The sequence below is a fragment of the Pan troglodytes genome, chromosome 10, assembly GCF_028858775.2.
Source record: "Pan troglodytes isolate AG18354 chromosome 10, NHGRI_mPanTro3-v2.0_pri, whole genome shotgun sequence".
Classification (NCBI taxonomy): domain Eukaryota; kingdom Metazoa; phylum Chordata; class Mammalia; order Primates; family Hominidae; genus Pan; species Pan troglodytes.
The window spans coordinates 42541741-42559298 of NC_072408.2; the positions used below are offsets into that span (position 1 = coordinate 42541741).

Below are 17558 nucleotides of genomic sequence, written 5' to 3' on the forward strand. Positions count from 1 at the left end.
CGCTCGGAGCCCATAGGGCGTGGGTCACGGTCGCTGCGTTGCCTGGCCAGCCGCGCCCCCTGGTGAAGTTACTGGGTGAGCGCGCCGGGCCTGGACTTGGGCCTTTCTAGAACCCGCAAATGGTGAAAAGCGTTCCACAAACGTTAAATAAGCAGTATGGAGGAGGGGACAGTACTTGTGCCAGGCCAGGGCGGGGGCAGCGGGCGGAACAGCACTGTTCCTTCTCTCCAGTTCACCTTACAGGGTAAGATGCAGGCACCTAACCGATCATTATAACCTGATGGTGAAAATCGAGGTTTCATCGAAGGATGCAAGTTGCAGGCCGGAGTGATTTTTCCTAGGGGTATCTGGGTTTGGATGGTGTTACGACTAAGGTACAAACGGAAACTACCGTGGGTCCTCAGTGCTCTCCACTAATCTGTCAGTCACCGACTTCCTCTCCCTCAAACCTGCCCACTTCCCCTTCTCAGGGAGGCTTTCCCAGCCAGGTTCCCCAAACCATCCCCAGTGTATACCTTATGTTCTTCAAGCTTTCTGTGACTTCCCAGGTGACGGTGAACTCACATAGGAAATTAAATGGGGCTATGGGAAAAGGTTAGAGCAGGGGTCGCGCCACGGCCCGTCGTGTCGGTGGCCTGTAAAGGAACCGCACAGCCGGAGACGAGCTGAGCAAGCTGAGCTCCGCCTCCTGTCAGATCAGCGGCATTAGATTCTCATAGTAGCGCGAACTCTGTTGTGAACTGCGCACGTGAAGGACCTAGGTTGCCCGCTTTTTATGAGAATCCAACTAATGCCTGATGATCTCAGGTGTAACAGTTTCATCCCAAAACCATTCCCTCCCCCGCTCCCCCTGGAAAAACTGTCTTCCACTAAACCTGGTGCCAAAAAGTTGGGGACCGCTAGGTTAGAGCCTTGCTACTTAAAATGTGGTCTGTGCAGTATCAGCTGGGGATTCTTTGGAACTATAGCCTCTGAGCGCCACCTTAGGAGATGCTCAGGTGATTCCTATGTCCCTTAACAGTTGAGAAGTACTAGATTAGAGGAGAGCCACTTGCCTTCTCAGGTGAAGTGCATTTTCAGGAGACTCTGGAGCCCTTTGTTTTCTGACCTGGTAGTAACTCTCTTGGGGGGAATTTTTCAGGTGAAAAAGAAGGGCAGACACGGAATCCAGAATACTAGAACTAAATGCCCCCTAGATTATTCAATGAGACTGGTAGCTCTTGGGAGTGGGGACAGCCTTCTACATCTTCAAATCACTTAACATTTGTTAATGAACTCTGACCAAGGTCACCTAGTTGATGGCACAGTTATAGCTATTAACCTCTGACATTTGTTTAGCACTTTAAAATTTATTAAATAGCTTCATTTTATTATTTTGTATGGAAAACAACCATATGAAATAATTAGGACACTGCAAATGAGAAAAGTGAGACTCAAAGAATTCAATGTTTTTTCCAAAGTCTGTAAGAGGGGCCCCCATTCTCTTTCTTTCTTTCCTTTCTCCCTCTCCCTTCCCTCCCGTTTTTTTTTGTTTTGTTTTGTTTTTTGTTTTTTTTTTTGAGACGGAGTTTCGCTCTTGTTGCCCAGGTTGGATGGAGTGCAGTGGCGCGATCTCTGCTCACTGCAACCTCCGCCTTCCAGGTTCAAGGGATTCTCCTGCCTCAGCCTCCCGAGTAGCTGGGATTACAGGCATGCACCACAATGCCTGGCTAGTTTTGTATTTTTTAGTAGAGATGGGGTTTCTCCATGTTGGTCAGGCTGGTCTCGAAATCCCGACCTCAGGGGATCAGCCCACCTCAGCTTCCCAAAGTGCTGGGATTACAGGCGTGAGCCACTGCGCCCGGCTCTTTCTCTCTGGCTTGCTTGACAGGGTCTCGCTCTTTGACCCAGGCTGGAGTGCAGTGGTGCTATCTTGGATCATTGCAGTCTGGATTCTCCTATCTCAGCCTTCTGAGTAGCTGGACTAAAGACGCTTGCCACCACCACGCTGGCTAACTTTTGAATTTTTTGTAGATACAGGGTCTTGCTATTTTGCCCAAGCTGGTCTTGAACTCCTGGGCTCAAGAGATCAGCCTCGGCCTCCCAAAGTGCTGGGATTACAGGTGTGAGCTACCACACCCAGCCTCACTTTTATTCTTAAGTGAGAATAACTGGTTTGGGTGTATCTAGGTCCAATCTCTCTGTGACTCACTTTCCTCATGGTGACAGAACAGCACCCACCTTATGGGGTTGTAAAGATTATAAAAGCACTTATCGTAACAAGTGCTCAGGAAATAGTTTTGCAGCCCGGCAAGGTGGCTCAGGCCTGTAATCCCAGCACTTTGGGAGGCCAAAGCAGGCAGATCACTTGAGGTCAGGAGTTTGAGACCAGCCTGGCCAACATGGTAAAACCTCGTCTCTACTAAAAATACAAACTTAGCTGGGCGTGGTGAAGCATGCCTGTAATCCCAGCTACTCCAGAGGTTGAGGCAGGATAATCGCTTGAACCGGGGAGGCAGAGGTTGCAGTGAGCTGAGATAACACCACTGCCTTCATCCTGGGCAATAGAGCGAGACCCTGTCTCTCAAAAAAATAAAATAAAATAAAGTTTTCCTTTTTGAGACGAAGTTTCCCTCTTGTTACCCAGGCTGGAGTGCAATGGTGCGATCTTGGCTCACTGCAACCTCCCCCTCCGGAGTTCAAGAGATTCTCCTGCCTCAGCCTCCCGATTAGCTGGGATTACAGGTGCCCGCCACCACGCCCGACTAATTTTTGTATTTTTAGTATAGATGGGGTTTTCAGCATGTTGGCCAGGCTAGTCTGCGAACTCCTTTCAGATGATCCACCCACCTCGGCCTCCCAAAGTGCTGGGATTACAGGCGTGAGCCACCGCGCCTGGCAGGAAATGTTAGTTTTCCAACCGTCCCCACCTCCCTTTCCAGGACGCCTAACCGTGTGGGTGCAGCACTGTTCCTCCTCTCTGAGGCTTTTCCCTCAGCTTTCCAGCCAGCTGCCTGTGACATAGCCTGTATTTTCCTCTGGGTGATCCACAGGCCTGGGAGGGTTAATTTGGTACTTCCCTGAATGTGGCTTATTTCGGGCTTTCTAAGCGCTAAGATAGTGAGTGGGAGAAGGTGTTCGGGAATTCGGAGCTGGGAAAAACGGTAGTCTCATGGAAAACAACAGAAAAAAACCCCACTCCAGTCTGGTAACCAACGGTTGGCCGGGGGACGTGTCCGCGCTGCTCCCCCTCCGGCCGCCAGGGGGCGCAGGAAGAAGCTTTGGCGGTCTGTCCCGGGACCGCGTACTCGTCCTTCTTTCCCGTTCGTCTTTTCTTCACTTCCGTTGAGTTCCGCCTCGCCGTTTGTCCCTTGCGGCTACCCGTCCGCATACGAATCTAGCCCGGGAACCGAGTTGCGGGAGTGCGGTCTGTGCCGTTCCGGCCAGGAGTTTGCCGACTGCAGACGTCCTGCGAACCGGCAAGATGTGCTCTATGGGGTTGTTCCCTCCTCCACCGCCTCGGGGTCAAGTCACCCTATATGAGCACAATAACGAGCTGGTGACGGGCAGTAGCTATGAGAGCCCGCCCCCCGACTTCCGGGGCCAGGTGGCCAGGGCGAGGAGGGAGGAGACCTACAGGCATGGGGGCGGAGTCGGGGACTACTGGGGAAAGGAGGCAGTGTGACAGGGGCAGGGTCACAGAGTCTGGCGGAGTGGAAACAGCTTGGTCCCGGCAGGAGACTAGAAGGGCTGGAATCTGTTTTAGGACTGGGATTGGAGTATAACGGGGGAACGGTTAAGGAGCTGTGGGGGAGGCCTGGAGAGAATGAGGGAGAATCTAGGGAGTGTGAGGATGCGGGAGAACTATCTAAAAGTTGGGGACAGTATCTGGGGAGGATCAGAAGGATACAACATGGAACTTTTTTCCATGGTGTTCCTGGGAAGGACAAGGAAGGGAAACTGACATTTATTGAGCGTTTGCTATGTAAGAAAGAGGCTGATTCAGGTGTTTTCTAAAAATGTTATATGGTTTCATAATCACAGCAACCCTATGAAATATTATTCTAGTTGCACAGATACGGGAGCTAAGACTTGTTTCCCATTCTCACAAGTGTTAGCTTTGTGGAAATGGGAAACAGACCTCTGGAATCTCTTATACTTAGCCCAGCGGTGGGTTGGAGATGGCACGGAATTAAAGATTTGGGAAGAGACTGACTCACCGTCACACCCCTCACTTTTGTGCTATAGTGGATCAATCTTCCTGTCCTACAACTGACCAAGGATCCCCTAAAGACCCCTGGAAGGCTGGACCATGGCACAAGAACTGCCTTCATCCATCACCGGGAGCAAGTGTGGAAGAGATGCATCAACATTTGGTGAGGCATGGCAAAGGGTTTCCTGGGTCACAGTCTGCAGATCCTGGAAAATGAGTCACCACCCCTTTACCTTGGGGTGTTCTTCAAAAGACTTTTATTCAGGCTGTCTCCATGAGAGCTGTATATCCTAAATCATATGAAATTTTTAGTCCTTATTATAGAACTTAAATGCTCAATAAATGTCAGGTTCCCTTCCTTGCCCTTCCCAGGAACACTATGGAAAAAGTACTTCCATTTCATCTCTAGTAACTTGCCTTGCTTTCTGGCTTGATTAGGTGAACCTGCTCCCTGCCCCCACCTCATGTCATTACCACTTCTGAGCTTTTAACTAAAGCTCAGCAAGATCAGATATAAGGTTGCACTGAATAATCTCCTACATAGGTCATCCACTTTGCACTTGTAGGAGTGGAGCTGCACTACCTGGTTTCATTTTCTTTTTTCTTTTTTTTTTGAGATGGAGTTTCACTCTTGTTGCCCAGGCTGGAGTGCAGTGGTGTGCTCAGCTCACTGCAACTTCCACCTCCTAGGTTCAAGCGATTCTTTTGCCTCAGTCTCCCGAGTAGCTAGGATTACAGGCATGCGCCACCACGCCCAGCTAATTTTGTATTTTTAGTAGAGACAGGGTTTCTCCATGTTGGTCAGGCTGGTCTTGAACTTCCGACCTCAGATGATGTGCCCGCCTTGGCCTCCCAAAGTGCTGGGATTACAGGCGTGAGCCACCGCGCCCGGCTCATTTTCTTCTTTTTTTTTTTTTTTTTTGAGACGGAGTCTTGCTGTGTTGCCAGGCTGGAGTGCAGAGGTGCGATCTCGGCTCACTGCAGCCTCCGCCTCTCTGGTTCAAGCAGTTCCCCTGCCTCAGCCTCCCGAGTAGCTGGTACTATAGGCATGTGCCACCACGCCCAGCTAACTTTTTGTATTTTAGTAGAGATGAGATTTCACCATGTTGGCCAGGGTGGTCTGGCCTCCTGACCTCAGGTAATCTGCCTGCCTTGGCCTCCCAAAGTGCTGAGATTACAGCTACTGCACCTGGACCTATTAATGGCACATATTAATTCCTTTAAGGGTTATTTATGCCAGGCGCAGTGACTCACGCCTATAATCCCAGCGCTTTGGTAGGCTGAGGCCAGCAGATTGCTTGAGCTTAGTTTGAGACTAGCCTGGGGAACATGGCGAAACCATGTTCTTTTCTCTACAAGAAAAGTACAAAAATTAGCTGGGTATGGTGGCATGCACCTTTATTCCCAGCTACTTGGGAGGCTTATGTATAGGAGGATCACTTGAGCCTGGGAGGTGGAGGTTGTAGTGAGCCAAGATTGTGCCAGTGCAGTGGCACTGAGTGAGACCTTGTCTCAAAAAAAAAAAAAGGGTTACTTAATATTTTTATTAATACCATTGCCATTTGTAGGATAAATTCCTAGAAATTAAGTTGCTGGCTCAGAGGGTATGTTCATCTGTAATTTTGTGAGCTGTTCCAAATAGCCCTCTGTCAAAATCGTACATGTATATGGTCCCACCAGCAGTGTATGGGAGTGCCTGTTTTCCAACACATGTGCTGTCAAGCTTTGATCTTTGGTACTTCAGTACAGTTTAATGGGCATGCCTGTGTGTGTGAAGTTGAATATCAGTTTGTTGAAAAGCCATTCATTCCCAGGCTCCTTGTCTCCTACTTCTGTGGCTGCTGCTTCTCAGGCTTTTTGGTGGCTCCTCTTCCTGATGTCCCTTAAATGTTGGTGTTCTTGGGGCTAGATTTCCAGTCGATGCATCAGACCTGGTGTTCACGTGTTTACCAAATTATCCTGCTTGAATATTTCGCAGACTTCATATATTCAGCATGCTCAAATCCAGTCTCTTTATTTCTCTCTCCAAATCTGCTTCTCTGGATGGTTCACTTTAAGGAATGATCATATTACTCATTCAGGAAAAAGTGGTTTGAGTATAGGTTCTGGGGTAGATAGATGGTTGAATCCTGACTGCTACTGTCTACTTAGATTACCTTGTTCATATTAATTTGCCTCTTCACACCTTTGTTCTCTCATCTAAAAATGCAGTGATAGTCTGGGCGCGGAAGCTCATGCCTGTAATCCCAGCACTTTGGGAGGCCAAGGCGGGTGTATCACTTGAGGTCAGGAGTTCGAGACCAGCCTGGCCAATGTGGTGAAACTCCGTGTGTAATCCTAATTACTCAGGAGGCTGAGGTGCAAGAATTGCTTGCACCCAGGAGGTAGAGGTTGCAGTGAGCCGAGTTCACACCACTGCACTCCAGCCTGGGTGACAGAGTGAGACTCCGTCTTAACACACACACACACACACACACACACACACACACTGAAACCCCATCTCTACAAAAAATTTAAAAATTAGCTGGGCATGATGGTGTGCACCCATAGTCTCAGCTCCTCGGGAGGCCGAGGCAAGAATACCTGAGCTCAGGAGATTGAGGCTGCAGTGAGCCGTGATGGTGATATTGCACTCCAGCCTGGGTCACAGAGCAAGACCCTGTCTCAATAAAATAAAAATAAATGCAGTGATAACAATACCTATCTTGTAGGATTGTCATAATGGCTTGATTAGTTAATGTGAGGCACCTAGTCCAGAGCTGGCACATTGTAAGCATATTAGCTGATGTAATTATTACCTAGGTGTTTCTGTTGTATTGCTCTTTCCTTTACTAATGTCTGATTAGTCTTCACATCTTGTTTATGCTAATTCCTAAATCTCTCAAATCTGTCTCTTTTTCTTCATCCCCACCAGTTCAGGCCACTTTCACCTTTTTCCTAGGTTCCTGAAGTAGATTTTTTTTTTTTGAGACAGAGTCTCACTTTGTCACCCAGGCTGGAGTGCAGTGGCGTGATCTCAGCTCGCTGCAACCTCCGCCTCCTGGGTTCAAGCAGTTCTTCTGCCTCAGCCTCTGAGTAGCTGGGACTACAGGTGCACACCACCACGCCTGGTTAATTTTTGTTTTGTTTTATTTTTTTGGTTTTTTTTTTTGAGACGGAGTCTCGCTCTGTTGCCCAGGCTGGAGTGCAGTGGCATGATCTCGGCTCACTGCAAGCTTCGCCTCCCGAGTTCACTCCATTCTCGTGCCTCAGCCTCCCGAGTAGCTGGGACTACAGGCGCCCACCACCACACCTGGCTAATTTTTTGTATTTTTAGTAGAGACGGGGTTTCACCGTGTTAGCCAGGATGGTCTTGATCTCTTGACCTTGTGATCCGCCCGCCTCAGCCTCCCAAAGTGCTGGGATTACAGGTGTGAGCCACCGCACCTGGCCAATTTTTGTATTTTTAATAGAGATGGGGTTTCACCATCTTGACCAGGCTGGTCTCGAACTCCTGACCTCGTGATCCACCTGCCTTGGCCTCCCAGCGTGCTGGGATTACAGGTGTGAGCCACCGCGCCCGGCCCTGAAGTAGATTCTTAACTGATTTATTTTTCTCTATTATTATTATTATTTTTTGAGACAGCATCTTGCTCTGTTGCCCAGTGTGGAGTGCAGTGGCGCAAACATGGAACACGGCTCACTGCATTGTCAGCCCCCAGGGCTCAAGTGATGCTCCTTCCTCAGCCTCCCAAGTAGCTGGGACTACAGGCATGTGCCACCACACCTGCCTAAGTTTTGTATTTTTTTTGTAGAGACAGCATTTCCCTATGTTGCCTAGGCTGGTCTCAAGCTCTTGAGCTCAGGCGATCCACCTGCCTTGGCCTCCCAAAGTGCTAGGGTTGAGCCACCGCACCTGGACTTTTTCTATTTTTTCTCTTCTTTTTTTTTTGTCTGAGATGGAGTCTTGCTCTGTTGCCCAGGCTGGAGTGTGGTGGCACAATGTCGGCTCACTGCAACCGCCGCCTCCCGGGTTCAGGCGATTCTCCTGCCTCAGCCTACGGAGTAGCTGGGATTATAGGCATGGACCACCACACCTGGCTAATTTTCATATTTTTCAACATGTTTCACCATGTTGGCCAGGATGGTCTTCATCTCCTGACCTCGTGATCCGCCCACCTTGGCCTCCCAAAGTGCTGTGATTACAAGTGTGAGCCACCGCGCCTGGCCTTTTCTATTCTTTTTTTTTTCTTCTTCTTTTTTGAGGCAGAGTCTCACTCTGTCACCCAGGCTGGAGTGCAGTGGCACGATCTCGGCTTACTGCAGCCTCCGCTTCCTGGGTTCAAGTGATTCTCCTGCCCTGCCTCAGCCTCCTGAGTAGCTGGGACTGCAGGTACGCACCACCACGCCTGGCTAATTTCTGCATTTTTAGTAGAGACGGGGTTTTACCATGTTGGCCAGGATGGTCTCAGTTTCCTGACCTCGTGATCCGCCCACCTCAGCCTCCCAAAGTGCTGGGATTATAGGCGTGAGCCACCACAGCCAGCCTGGCCTTTTCTATTCTTATCACTCTCTAATCTGCAGCCAGACTGCTCTTTCTAAAATGCTGCTGTGTGATCTGTTTATTCTTCTCCTTAGAACCCTTCCATGGCTTTCCATTCATTGTCTTAGAGCAAGTCCCAACTCCTTAACCTGCTCACAAAGCCCCAAAAGTCCTCTGAGCCTTGGTTGTCTCATCCGTAAATGGGTAGAATCTCGTTCAGATTTGTGAGATATGTAAATGAAAGGACAGCATGTAGAGTGCCTGGTACATAGTTGGCACTCATTAAATGTGAGTGCCCATATTTTTAATACATGTATATTGAATGAATGAATGAAACTGGTAGAGAGGGACAGAGGGGATCAGAGTAAGCTGACCCACATTTTCCTCCCTTATCAGGCGTGATGTGGGCCTTTTTGGGGTGCTAAATGAAATTGCAAACTCAGAAGAAGAGGGTAAGTATTTTTCCCTCCAGCCTTCCCTAGTTTTGTGGTTATCTCCTCTCCATATTCTTGAACTCACCCCCGACACCTGTTGGCTCAGCCTCTTTTAGCCCTATTTTTCCTGTCCTCTCCTCTACCTACCCAAATAACCCAGAGTGGGTGTCCAGAGTGGGTGTCCAGAGTGTGGTGTTGAGAGCACTTACTGGGCAGAAGGACCTGGGGAGTGCCTGTCCTTCCTTGTCTTTCACCTAGAAGGTACCTGGTAAGAGGCCTGTGAATGGTTTAATCAGAGCTGCTTCCTCAACCCTACAGTGTTTGAGTGGGTGAAGACGGCATCCGGCTGGGCCCTGGCACTCTGTCGATGGGCCTCTTCCCTCCATGGGTCCCTGTTCCCCCATCTCTCTGTAAGTTTGGCTTCCTCCCCAGCCCTCTGCATTTGCTGTGTCCCCATCCTACTCTGCCCTCATTCCTATCCTTGCAGGTCAGGGTTGGGTGTGATGACTTCAGAGGGTAGGAGTGGTCCAGCTCCCCTGTTGGAATATTGAGGAGATGGGCTCCTTTTGCCCCAGTGTGTCCTGTGTCTATCTTGTTCTTACAGCTCAGGAGCGAAGATCTGATCGCTGAATTTGCCCAAGTCACAAATTGGTGAGTGCACAAGCCCTGGAGCTTTGTGGAAAGGAAGTCCTGAACCTCGAAACTCCCTTTGGGGAGAAGGCAAAGACTCCTACTCCTTTTCTGATTGCTCACCATATTCTCATTCCTCCTGTTCCCCCAAAAAAGAATACAAGAAAAAGTAGGAAAAAACCATGTCCTTACTGGAAATGAATGTGAGCTTCTGGGCTAGGGTAGGGATAGGTGCAGGAACTCTTCATGTTAACCCCTTCCTTAGGTCCAGCTGCTGCTTGCGTGTCTTTGCATGGCACCCCCACACCAACAAGTTTGCAGTGGCCCTGCTAGATGACTCAGTCCGTGTGTATAATGCCAGCAGGTGTGTGTGGGGATACCAGGTGGGCTCTGACTTGTCAATATCACCTTCCCTTGCCAGCCTTGGTTCCGGGGAGTCCTGTAGTTCTTGAACCTGATTCATGGGGCTCCTTCCAGAACTGGGGTCAGGGAAGCTCCATAACTGGATGTGAGCTTCTTCTAGACCTAACCTTTATCCCCTCCTGTCCTATGGTGCCCCTGGCCCCTGGATGGATCATCCTTCTTCTCTGTGGCTTTCCCTCCTTAACTGCACTCTGGTCCCTGGAGCCTTAGTGTTCCTGCCTTGACTCAGTTTCCTGCCCCTTCACCCTAGCACCATAGTCCCCTCCCTGAAGCACCGGCTGCAGCGAAATGTGGCGTCTCTGGCCTGGAAGCCCCTTAGTGCCTCTGTCTTGGCTGTGGCCTGCCAGAGCTGCATTCTTATCTGGACCCTGGACCCTACCTCCTTGTCTACCCGGTAAGTCCTAGTAGCCTGCCTTACCTTGGCCTGAGAGTTGTGCAATGCTAGGCATGGTGGGTGGTGAGGAGGTCTGAAAGGAGAAGTTCTTTGTCCTCACAGCACTTGCCAGGGCTATGGGAAAAGCAGATGTAAGATCAAGGTGGGTTGCTGAGAATACTCTAATCTGGAGAAAGAGAACTAGGGGCTTTTTGGATTGTGGGGACAATGTGTCTGTGGGTTACGGGGTGGAAAGACTCTTTCAGAGGACTATACACTTCCTTTACACTTAAAGGAAGTGTAAAGAAAATTAGTACTAATAAGATCAGAAACTAATAAAATTAGAAAAAGAATACCTGTGAGAACTAACTAAAAATAAAACCAGAAACTGGTTCTTTAAATTATGAATAAGCTGGGTGCGGTGGCTCATGCCTGTAATTTCAACACTTTGGGATGTGGAGGCGGTTGGATCACCTGAGGTCAGGAGTTCGAGACCAGCCTGGCCAACATAGCAAAACCTTGTCTCTACTAAAAATATGAAAATTAGCTGGGCATGGTGGTACACACCTGTAGTCCCAGCTACTCGGGAAGCTGAGGCAGGAGAATCACTTGAATCTGGGAGGCGGAGGTTGCAGTGAGCCAAGATCATGCCACTGTACTCCAGCCTGGGCAACAGAGCGAGACTCTGTCTCAAAAAAAAAAAAAAAAAATTATGAATAAAGGCTGGGAACAGTGGCTCACACCTGTAATCCCAGCATTTTGGGAGGCCAAGGCGTGAGGATCACCTGAGGTCAGGAGTTTGAGACCAGCCTGGCCAACATGGTAAAACCCGTCTCTGCTAAAAATACAAAAATTAGGCCAGGCGCCGTGGCTCATGCCTGTAATCTCAGCACTTTGGGAGACCAAGGTGGGTGGATTTCTTGAGGCCAGGAGTTCGAAACCAGCCTGGCCAACATGGCGAAACCCCATCTCTACTAAAAATACAAAAAAATTAGCTGAACGTGGTGGTGCGTGCCTGTGATCCCAGCTACTTGGGAGGCTGAGACACAAGAATCACTTGAACCCGGGAAGCGGAGGTTGCAGTGAGTTGACATCATGCCACTACAGCTGTACTCTGGTCTGGGCAACAGAGTGAGACCCTGTCTCAAAAAAAAAAAAAAAAAAAAAAAAGGCCAGGCGCGGTGGCTCACGCCTGTAATCCCAGCACTTTGGGAGACTGAGGCGGGTGGATCATGAGGTCAGGAGATAGAGACCATCCTGGCTAACACGGTGAAACCCCATCTTTACTAAAAATACAAAAAATCAGCTGGGCGTGGTGGTGCTCACCTGTAGTCTCAGCTACTTGGCAGGCTGAGGCAGGAGAGTCACTTGAACCTGGGAGGCGGAGGTTGCAGTGAGCTGAGATCACGCCACTGTACTCCAGCCTGGGCAACAAAGCAAGACTCCGTCTCAAAAAAAAAAAAAATATATATATATATACACACACACACACACATATGTTATATATATACACATATATATACACTATATATATATACGTGTATGTATACGTGTATATACGTATATATATGAATAAAGAAGAAAACCTCTTGGTCAGCCTAATTAAGGAGAAAAAGAAAACCAAAGTATACTATTTTCAGAAGTGGAAAGATACAGATACGGGAGAAAATAGAAGAATTATAAAAGAATATTGTGGACTTGTTTAGGCCAACAGATTTGAAAATCTGAAGGAAATGTTTGATTTCTTTTTTTTTTTTTGAGAAGGAGTTTCACTCTTGTTGCCCAGGCTGGAGTGCAGTGGCACGATCTCGACTCACTGCAACCTCAGCCTCCCGGGTTCAAGTGATTCTTCTGCCTCAGCCTCCCAAGTAGCTGGGACTACAGGCACGCACTAGCTAATTTTTGTATTTTTAGTAGAGATAGGGTTTCACCATATTGGCCAGGCTGGTCTTGAACTCCTGACCTTGTGATCCGCCCGCCTTGGCTTCCCAAAGTGCTGGGATTATAGAAGTGAGCCACCGTGCCCTGTGGAAATGTTTGATTTTCTAGCAAAATATAAGTTACCAAAGTGGATTGTAGAAGAAAATAATGAGATTTTTTTTTTTTGAGATGGAGTTCCACTCTTGTTGCCCATGCTGGATGGAGTGCAGTGGTGCAATCTCGGCTCACTGCAACCTCTGCCTCCCGGGTTCAAGTGATTCTCCTCTTGACCTCGTGATCCGCCCGCCTCAGCATCCCAGAGTGCTGGGATTACAGGCGTGAGCCACCATGCCCGGCCTGTCCTCCTTTTTGTTGCAGGATCTTCCTGATTGATTTTTATAAAGCTAATGTAACCCTGATACCTAAACCTTGACAATAGGTACTATAAGAAAAAACACGTGATCACAGATTTTTTTTTTTGGGGGGATGGAATCTCACTCTGTCGCCCAGGCTGGAGTGCAGTGGCGCCATCTCAGCTCACTGCAACAACCTCTGCCTCCTGGGTTCAAGCAATTCTCCTGCCTCAGCCTCCCAAGTAGCTGGGACTACAGGTGCGTGCCACCACACCGGCTAATTTTTTATTTTTAGTAGAGACAGGGGTTTCACCATATTGGCCAGGCTGGTCTCAAACTCTTGACCTCAGGTGATCCGCCTGCCTCGGCCTCCCGAAGTGCTGAGATTACAGGCATGAGCCGCTGCAACTGGCCTGTTTTTTGGTTTTTTTAGAGATGGGGTTTCGTTATGTTGCCCAGGCTGGAATACAGTGGCTATTCACAGACTCAATCATTGCACACTACAGCCTTGAACACCTGGGCTCAAGTGAGCCCCTTGCCAAGTAGCTGGGACTATAGGTGCGTACACCACGCCTGGAAGGTTGTTGGTTTTTTTTTGTTTCTACTAAAAATACAAAAATTAGCTGGGTGTGGTGGCGTGCGCCTATAATCCCAGCTACTCAGGAGGCTGAGGCAGGAGAATTCACTTGAACCCAGGAGGTGGAAGTTTCAGTGAGCTGAGATAATGCCATTGTACTCTAGCCTGGGTGACAAGAGCGAAACTCGATTAAAAAAATTTTTTTTAAATAAATGAACAAAAAACAAGGCCAGGCGTGATGGCTCATGCGTGTAATTCCAGCACTTTGGGAGGCTGTGGCAGATGGATCGCTTGAGCCTAGGAGTTTGAGACTAGCTTGGTCAACATAGATGCTGTCTATACAAAAAATAAAAATAAAAAAACTAGCTGGGCATGGGGTGTACGCCTGTAGTCCTAGCTACTTTAGAGGCTGAGGCAGGAGCCTCAGGACTTTGAGGCTGCAGTGTGCTATGACTGTGTCACTGCACTCCAGCCTGGAGTGTGAACCACCATGCCTGGCCCAGGAAATATTTTTTACAGCATTATGTATAATAAAAAATTACAAACAAGTCAAATGTCCATTTGTAGAGGCATGACTGAATAAATTATAGTTCATCTATTGAGTGGTATACAATGGAGCCACTGAAAAGAATGAGATGAATCTGAACCCACCTGCAAAGGCAGCTGTGATTTATCGTAAAGTTCAAGAGAATTAAATTGTACATCCATGACTAAGACTTCACTGGAGCTGAAGGTGGTTATAGTTAGGTGGAAAGAGAGGTGGCATTAATTCAGGTAGTAGCCTTCGTCTGTCAGGCCAGGCACATGGCTCTGGAAATACACAGCTGCAGACACATGGCAGGTGCCCTCAGGTAGTTCCCTGCTGGTGATGGAGGCCGAGCCACGTGCCGCATCTTTTTTTTTTTTTTTTTGAGACGGAGTCTCGCTCTGTCGCCAGGCTGGAGTGCAGTGGTGCAATCTCGGCCCACTGCAACCTCCGCCTCCCGGGTTCAAGCAATTCTCCTGCCTCAGCCTCCCAAGTAGCTGGGACTACAGGCGAACACCACCACGCCCAGCTAATTTTTTTGTACTTTTAGTAGAGACGGGGTTTCACCATGTTGGCCAGAATGGTCTCGATCTCTTGACCTTGTGATCCGCCCACCTCGGCCTCCCAAAGTGCTGGGATTACAGGCGTGAGCCACCGCGCCTGGCCTGCAGCATCTTTATGATAAGCAGCAAATGCGGGAGCTGCAGAGTTGGGAGGTACTTTGATAAGGCAAGGCAGGAGGGCTGTTTGGGAGCACAGGATGTGTTCTGAGGAGTGTTAGATAACTGGAGAGAAAAGGTTGGAACCTTGAAGTAATGTCATAGATTATTAATCCTGGATGGATGGATGGCCTGTGGGCAGAGAGCTGTGTTCTGGGGTAGGGCCTGATATCGCCCCAGGGGCAGTACCTTCTAGGTTACTGGTTAGGTTTTGCCTCATGGCCTATCTCGTGAAAGCACTCTCTTTCACCCTGGCCTGAGACCTTGCAGATTACCTCTTCTCTGTTGACCTGCTCGTGGTGACTTGGTCGTTTTTCCCCTTTGCTGTTTTTTTCTTTTAACTTTCACAATCCTTATTCCTTTTTCACAACCTGGATTTGAGCCCAGAGTGGGCCATCAGGATAGGAGGTTTTAGCAGGAGGCAAAGAAATAGAATTTTGGGGATGGCTTCTTGTCATCTTCTGACTCCACATCCTCTGTGTTCCCCTCCAGACCCTCTTCTGGCTGTGCCCAAGTGCTGTCTCACCCTGGGCATACACCTGTTACCAGCTTGGCCTGGGCCCCCAGTGGGGGGCGGCTGCTCTCAGCTTCACCCGTGGATGCTGCTATCCGGGTGAGTGGGTCCCTGCCCGTCATGCACATTTCAGTCCTGGCAAAAGTGTTCCTCACTCGGTTGTGGAAACATCTTGGGGGAAGGAGGAGGGACCTTGGTCCATTCAGTCTTAAACTTACCCAGAGAGGAGCTTTGCCATCAGACTCATGAGGTTTAAAATTCCGCTGTCTGTAATTGTCAGCATGAACCCGTGCCTCATGTTTCATAGTCCCTCTCCCGCTTCCTCTCGTTTCTGGCTCTTTGTACATTAGAGAGGCCAGCCCACTGTGAGATGATGGGGTGCTTGAGTTTTCCCTTATCTCCTGCCCCACTCTCCTAGGTATGGGATGTCTCAACAGAGACCTGTGTCCCCCTTCCCTGGTTTCGAGGAGGTGGGGTGACCAACCTGCTCTGGTCCCCAGACGGCAGCAAAATCCTGGCTACCACTCCTTCAGCTGTCTTTCGGTGAGTGGGAGAAGGATGGAGGGAGGGCAAGGACCTAGAGAAAGGCACTTAGCTCCTGGAAGCTCTGTCAAGGGAGCTAGGTCCAACTTTTAGAACTTAGAGGTCCTGAGCTGTAATTTGCTTTTCTCTGGCTCAGAGTCTGGGAGGCCCAGATGTGGACTTGTGAGAGGTGGCCTACTCTATCAGGGCGCTGTCAGGTAAGAGGGGACTCTGATTCACAGACACTGGAGAGGAGATGATTCCAATGGGCCCCTGATGCTCCCAAACCTGGCCACCTCTACTTTCCCTCCTGCATTCTACTATAGACATACCTTCTCCTGCCTTTTGCTCCCTGACCCCAGACTGGCTGCTGGAGCCCAGATGGCAGCCGACTGCTGTTCACTGTATTGGGAGAGCCACTGATTTACTCCCTGTCTTTTCCAGAACGTTGTGGTGAGTTAGGGCAACACTTCAGTATTTGGGGTGGTCAGAGGGAGGCAGCAACCTTTGGTAAGATGCAGCTCTGAGGGATAAAGGGAAATATAGAAGCTTAGGAGATTTCGAGGTGTTGATGCCTTTGGTGAGCTGGCGGGGGACCAGTGAGAGGCCTGTTTCTTGCAAGAACCTCTCTGCTCTTATTTGTCCACAGGTGAGGGAAAGGGGTGCGTTGGAGGTGCAAAGTCAGCAACGATTGTGGCAGATCTGTCTGAGACAACAATACAGACACCAGATGGTGAGGAGAGGTGAGCTGAGTGGTTGAGGGAGTGGCAGTGAAAAGCAGGTGGGAGGGACCACACTGAAACTCTCCTAACCTGTCCTTACCCACAGGCTTGGGGGAGAGGCTCACTCCATGGTCTGGGACCCCAGTGGGGAACGTCTGGCTGTGCTTATGAAAGGTGAGAGGCAAGGATGAAGGGCTCAGCCCACAGCCATCTTCCCAGTTAATCTAATGAGGCCGTGCCCTGGCCTGGAGTTCTCCTCTGCCCCTATCCTGGGACTCTGCCTTCAGAGTTCCTCCCCTATCCCTGGATCCATTTCTTACAGGAAACCCAAGGGTACAGGATGGTAAACCAGTCATCCTCCTTTTTCGCACTCGAAACAGCCCTGTGTTTGAGCTCCTTCCCTGGTAAGTGCCATGTGGGCCCTTAGGTCTGGACTTCTCACCAGCCTTCCTGCACAAACAAACCCACATCCCACTACATTCAGCTCCCTTCTCGCCTCCGGTTGCCTGCTCACCTTTTCTTCTAGTGGCATTATCCAGGGGGAGCCAGGAGCCCAGCCCCAGCTCATCACTTTCCATCCTTCCTTCAACAAAGGGGCCCTGCTCAGTGTGGTGAGTGCGCCAGGCTGCTGGGGCTTCCAGGAGTTGGATGGAGAAGCTGAGGGCCTTGGCTGCTGTATGGCTCTGCCAGGTGGCCCTTCTTTGGGCCCAGACTCTGATCCTTTTCTTTCCCTTCTCTGCAGGGCTGGTCCACAGGCCGAATTGCCCACATCCCGCTGTACTTTGTCAATGCCCAGTTTCCACGTTTTAGCCCAGTGCTTGGGCGGGCCCAGGAACCCCCCGCTGGGGGTGGAGGCTCTATTCATGACCTGCCCCTCTTTACTGAGACATCCCCAACCTCTGCCCCTTGGGACCCTCTCCCAGGGCCACCACCTGTTCTGCCCCACTCCCCACATTCCCACCTCTAAGAATAAATAAGTTTTCCTTTTGTTTTCCACTCAGTTACCAGTCTGTCTTTTCCAGGGAGTTGCAGTGGGGTACAGTAGGGGAAAAAAGCATGGACTTTGGGTTAAGGCCCTGTTCTGTCACTTTTTAGCCACTTGTGAATTTGGTCACGTTATTTAATCCTAGA

At 49.5% G+C, this 17558-nt stretch overlaps 1 protein-coding gene across 4 annotated transcripts; it reads left to right on the plus strand.

The window, feature by feature from the left end:
* Nucleotides 1-3133: 3133 nt before the first annotated feature.
* On the plus strand, nt 3134-17427 carry AAAS (aladin WD repeat nucleoporin). 4 transcript variants are annotated; one of them, XM_009425244.3, is made up of 16 exons: nt 3134-3586; nt 4228-4355; nt 9111-9166; nt 9467-9558; nt 9753-9799; nt 10044-10142; nt 10452-10595; nt 15162-15282; nt 15602-15726; nt 15863-15923; nt 16068-16158; nt 16355-16448; nt 16534-16601; nt 16750-16831; nt 16912-17038; nt 17170-17427. In XM_009425244.3, exons 1-16 carry the CDS (start codon nt 3464-3466, stop codon nt 17392-17394), a joined length of 1683 nt encoding a protein of 560 aa, XP_009423519.1. In that variant the 5' UTR covers nt 3134-3463; the 3' UTR covers nt 17395-17427. The 4 variants fall into 4 exon arrangements, with proteins under 4 accessions (XP_009423519.1, XP_009423520.1, XP_009423521.1 ...); NM_001246431.2 differs by having other exon boundaries at nt 3375-3586; nt 16954-17038; nt 17170-17421; XM_009425245.3 differs by lacking the exon at nt 10044-10142 and having other exon boundaries at nt 3318-3586.
* Nucleotides 17428-17558: the final 131 nt, after the last annotated feature.

Bases quoted from the DNA above. Each gene is read 5' to 3' on its own strand.
- AAAS (XM_009425244.3), top strand. From the start codon at position 3,464: ATGTGCTCTATGGGGTTGTTCCCTCCTCCACCGCCTCGGGGTCAAGTC. The intron at 9,800-10,043 runs GTGAGTGCACAA...CCCCTTCCTTAG, and splicing joins TTTGCCCAAGTCACAAATTG to GTCCAGCTGCTGCTTGCGTG. The intron at 16,449-16,533 runs GTGAGCTGAGTG...CCTTACCCACAG, and splicing joins ACACCAGATGGTGAGGAGAG to GCTTGGGGGAGAGGCTCACT.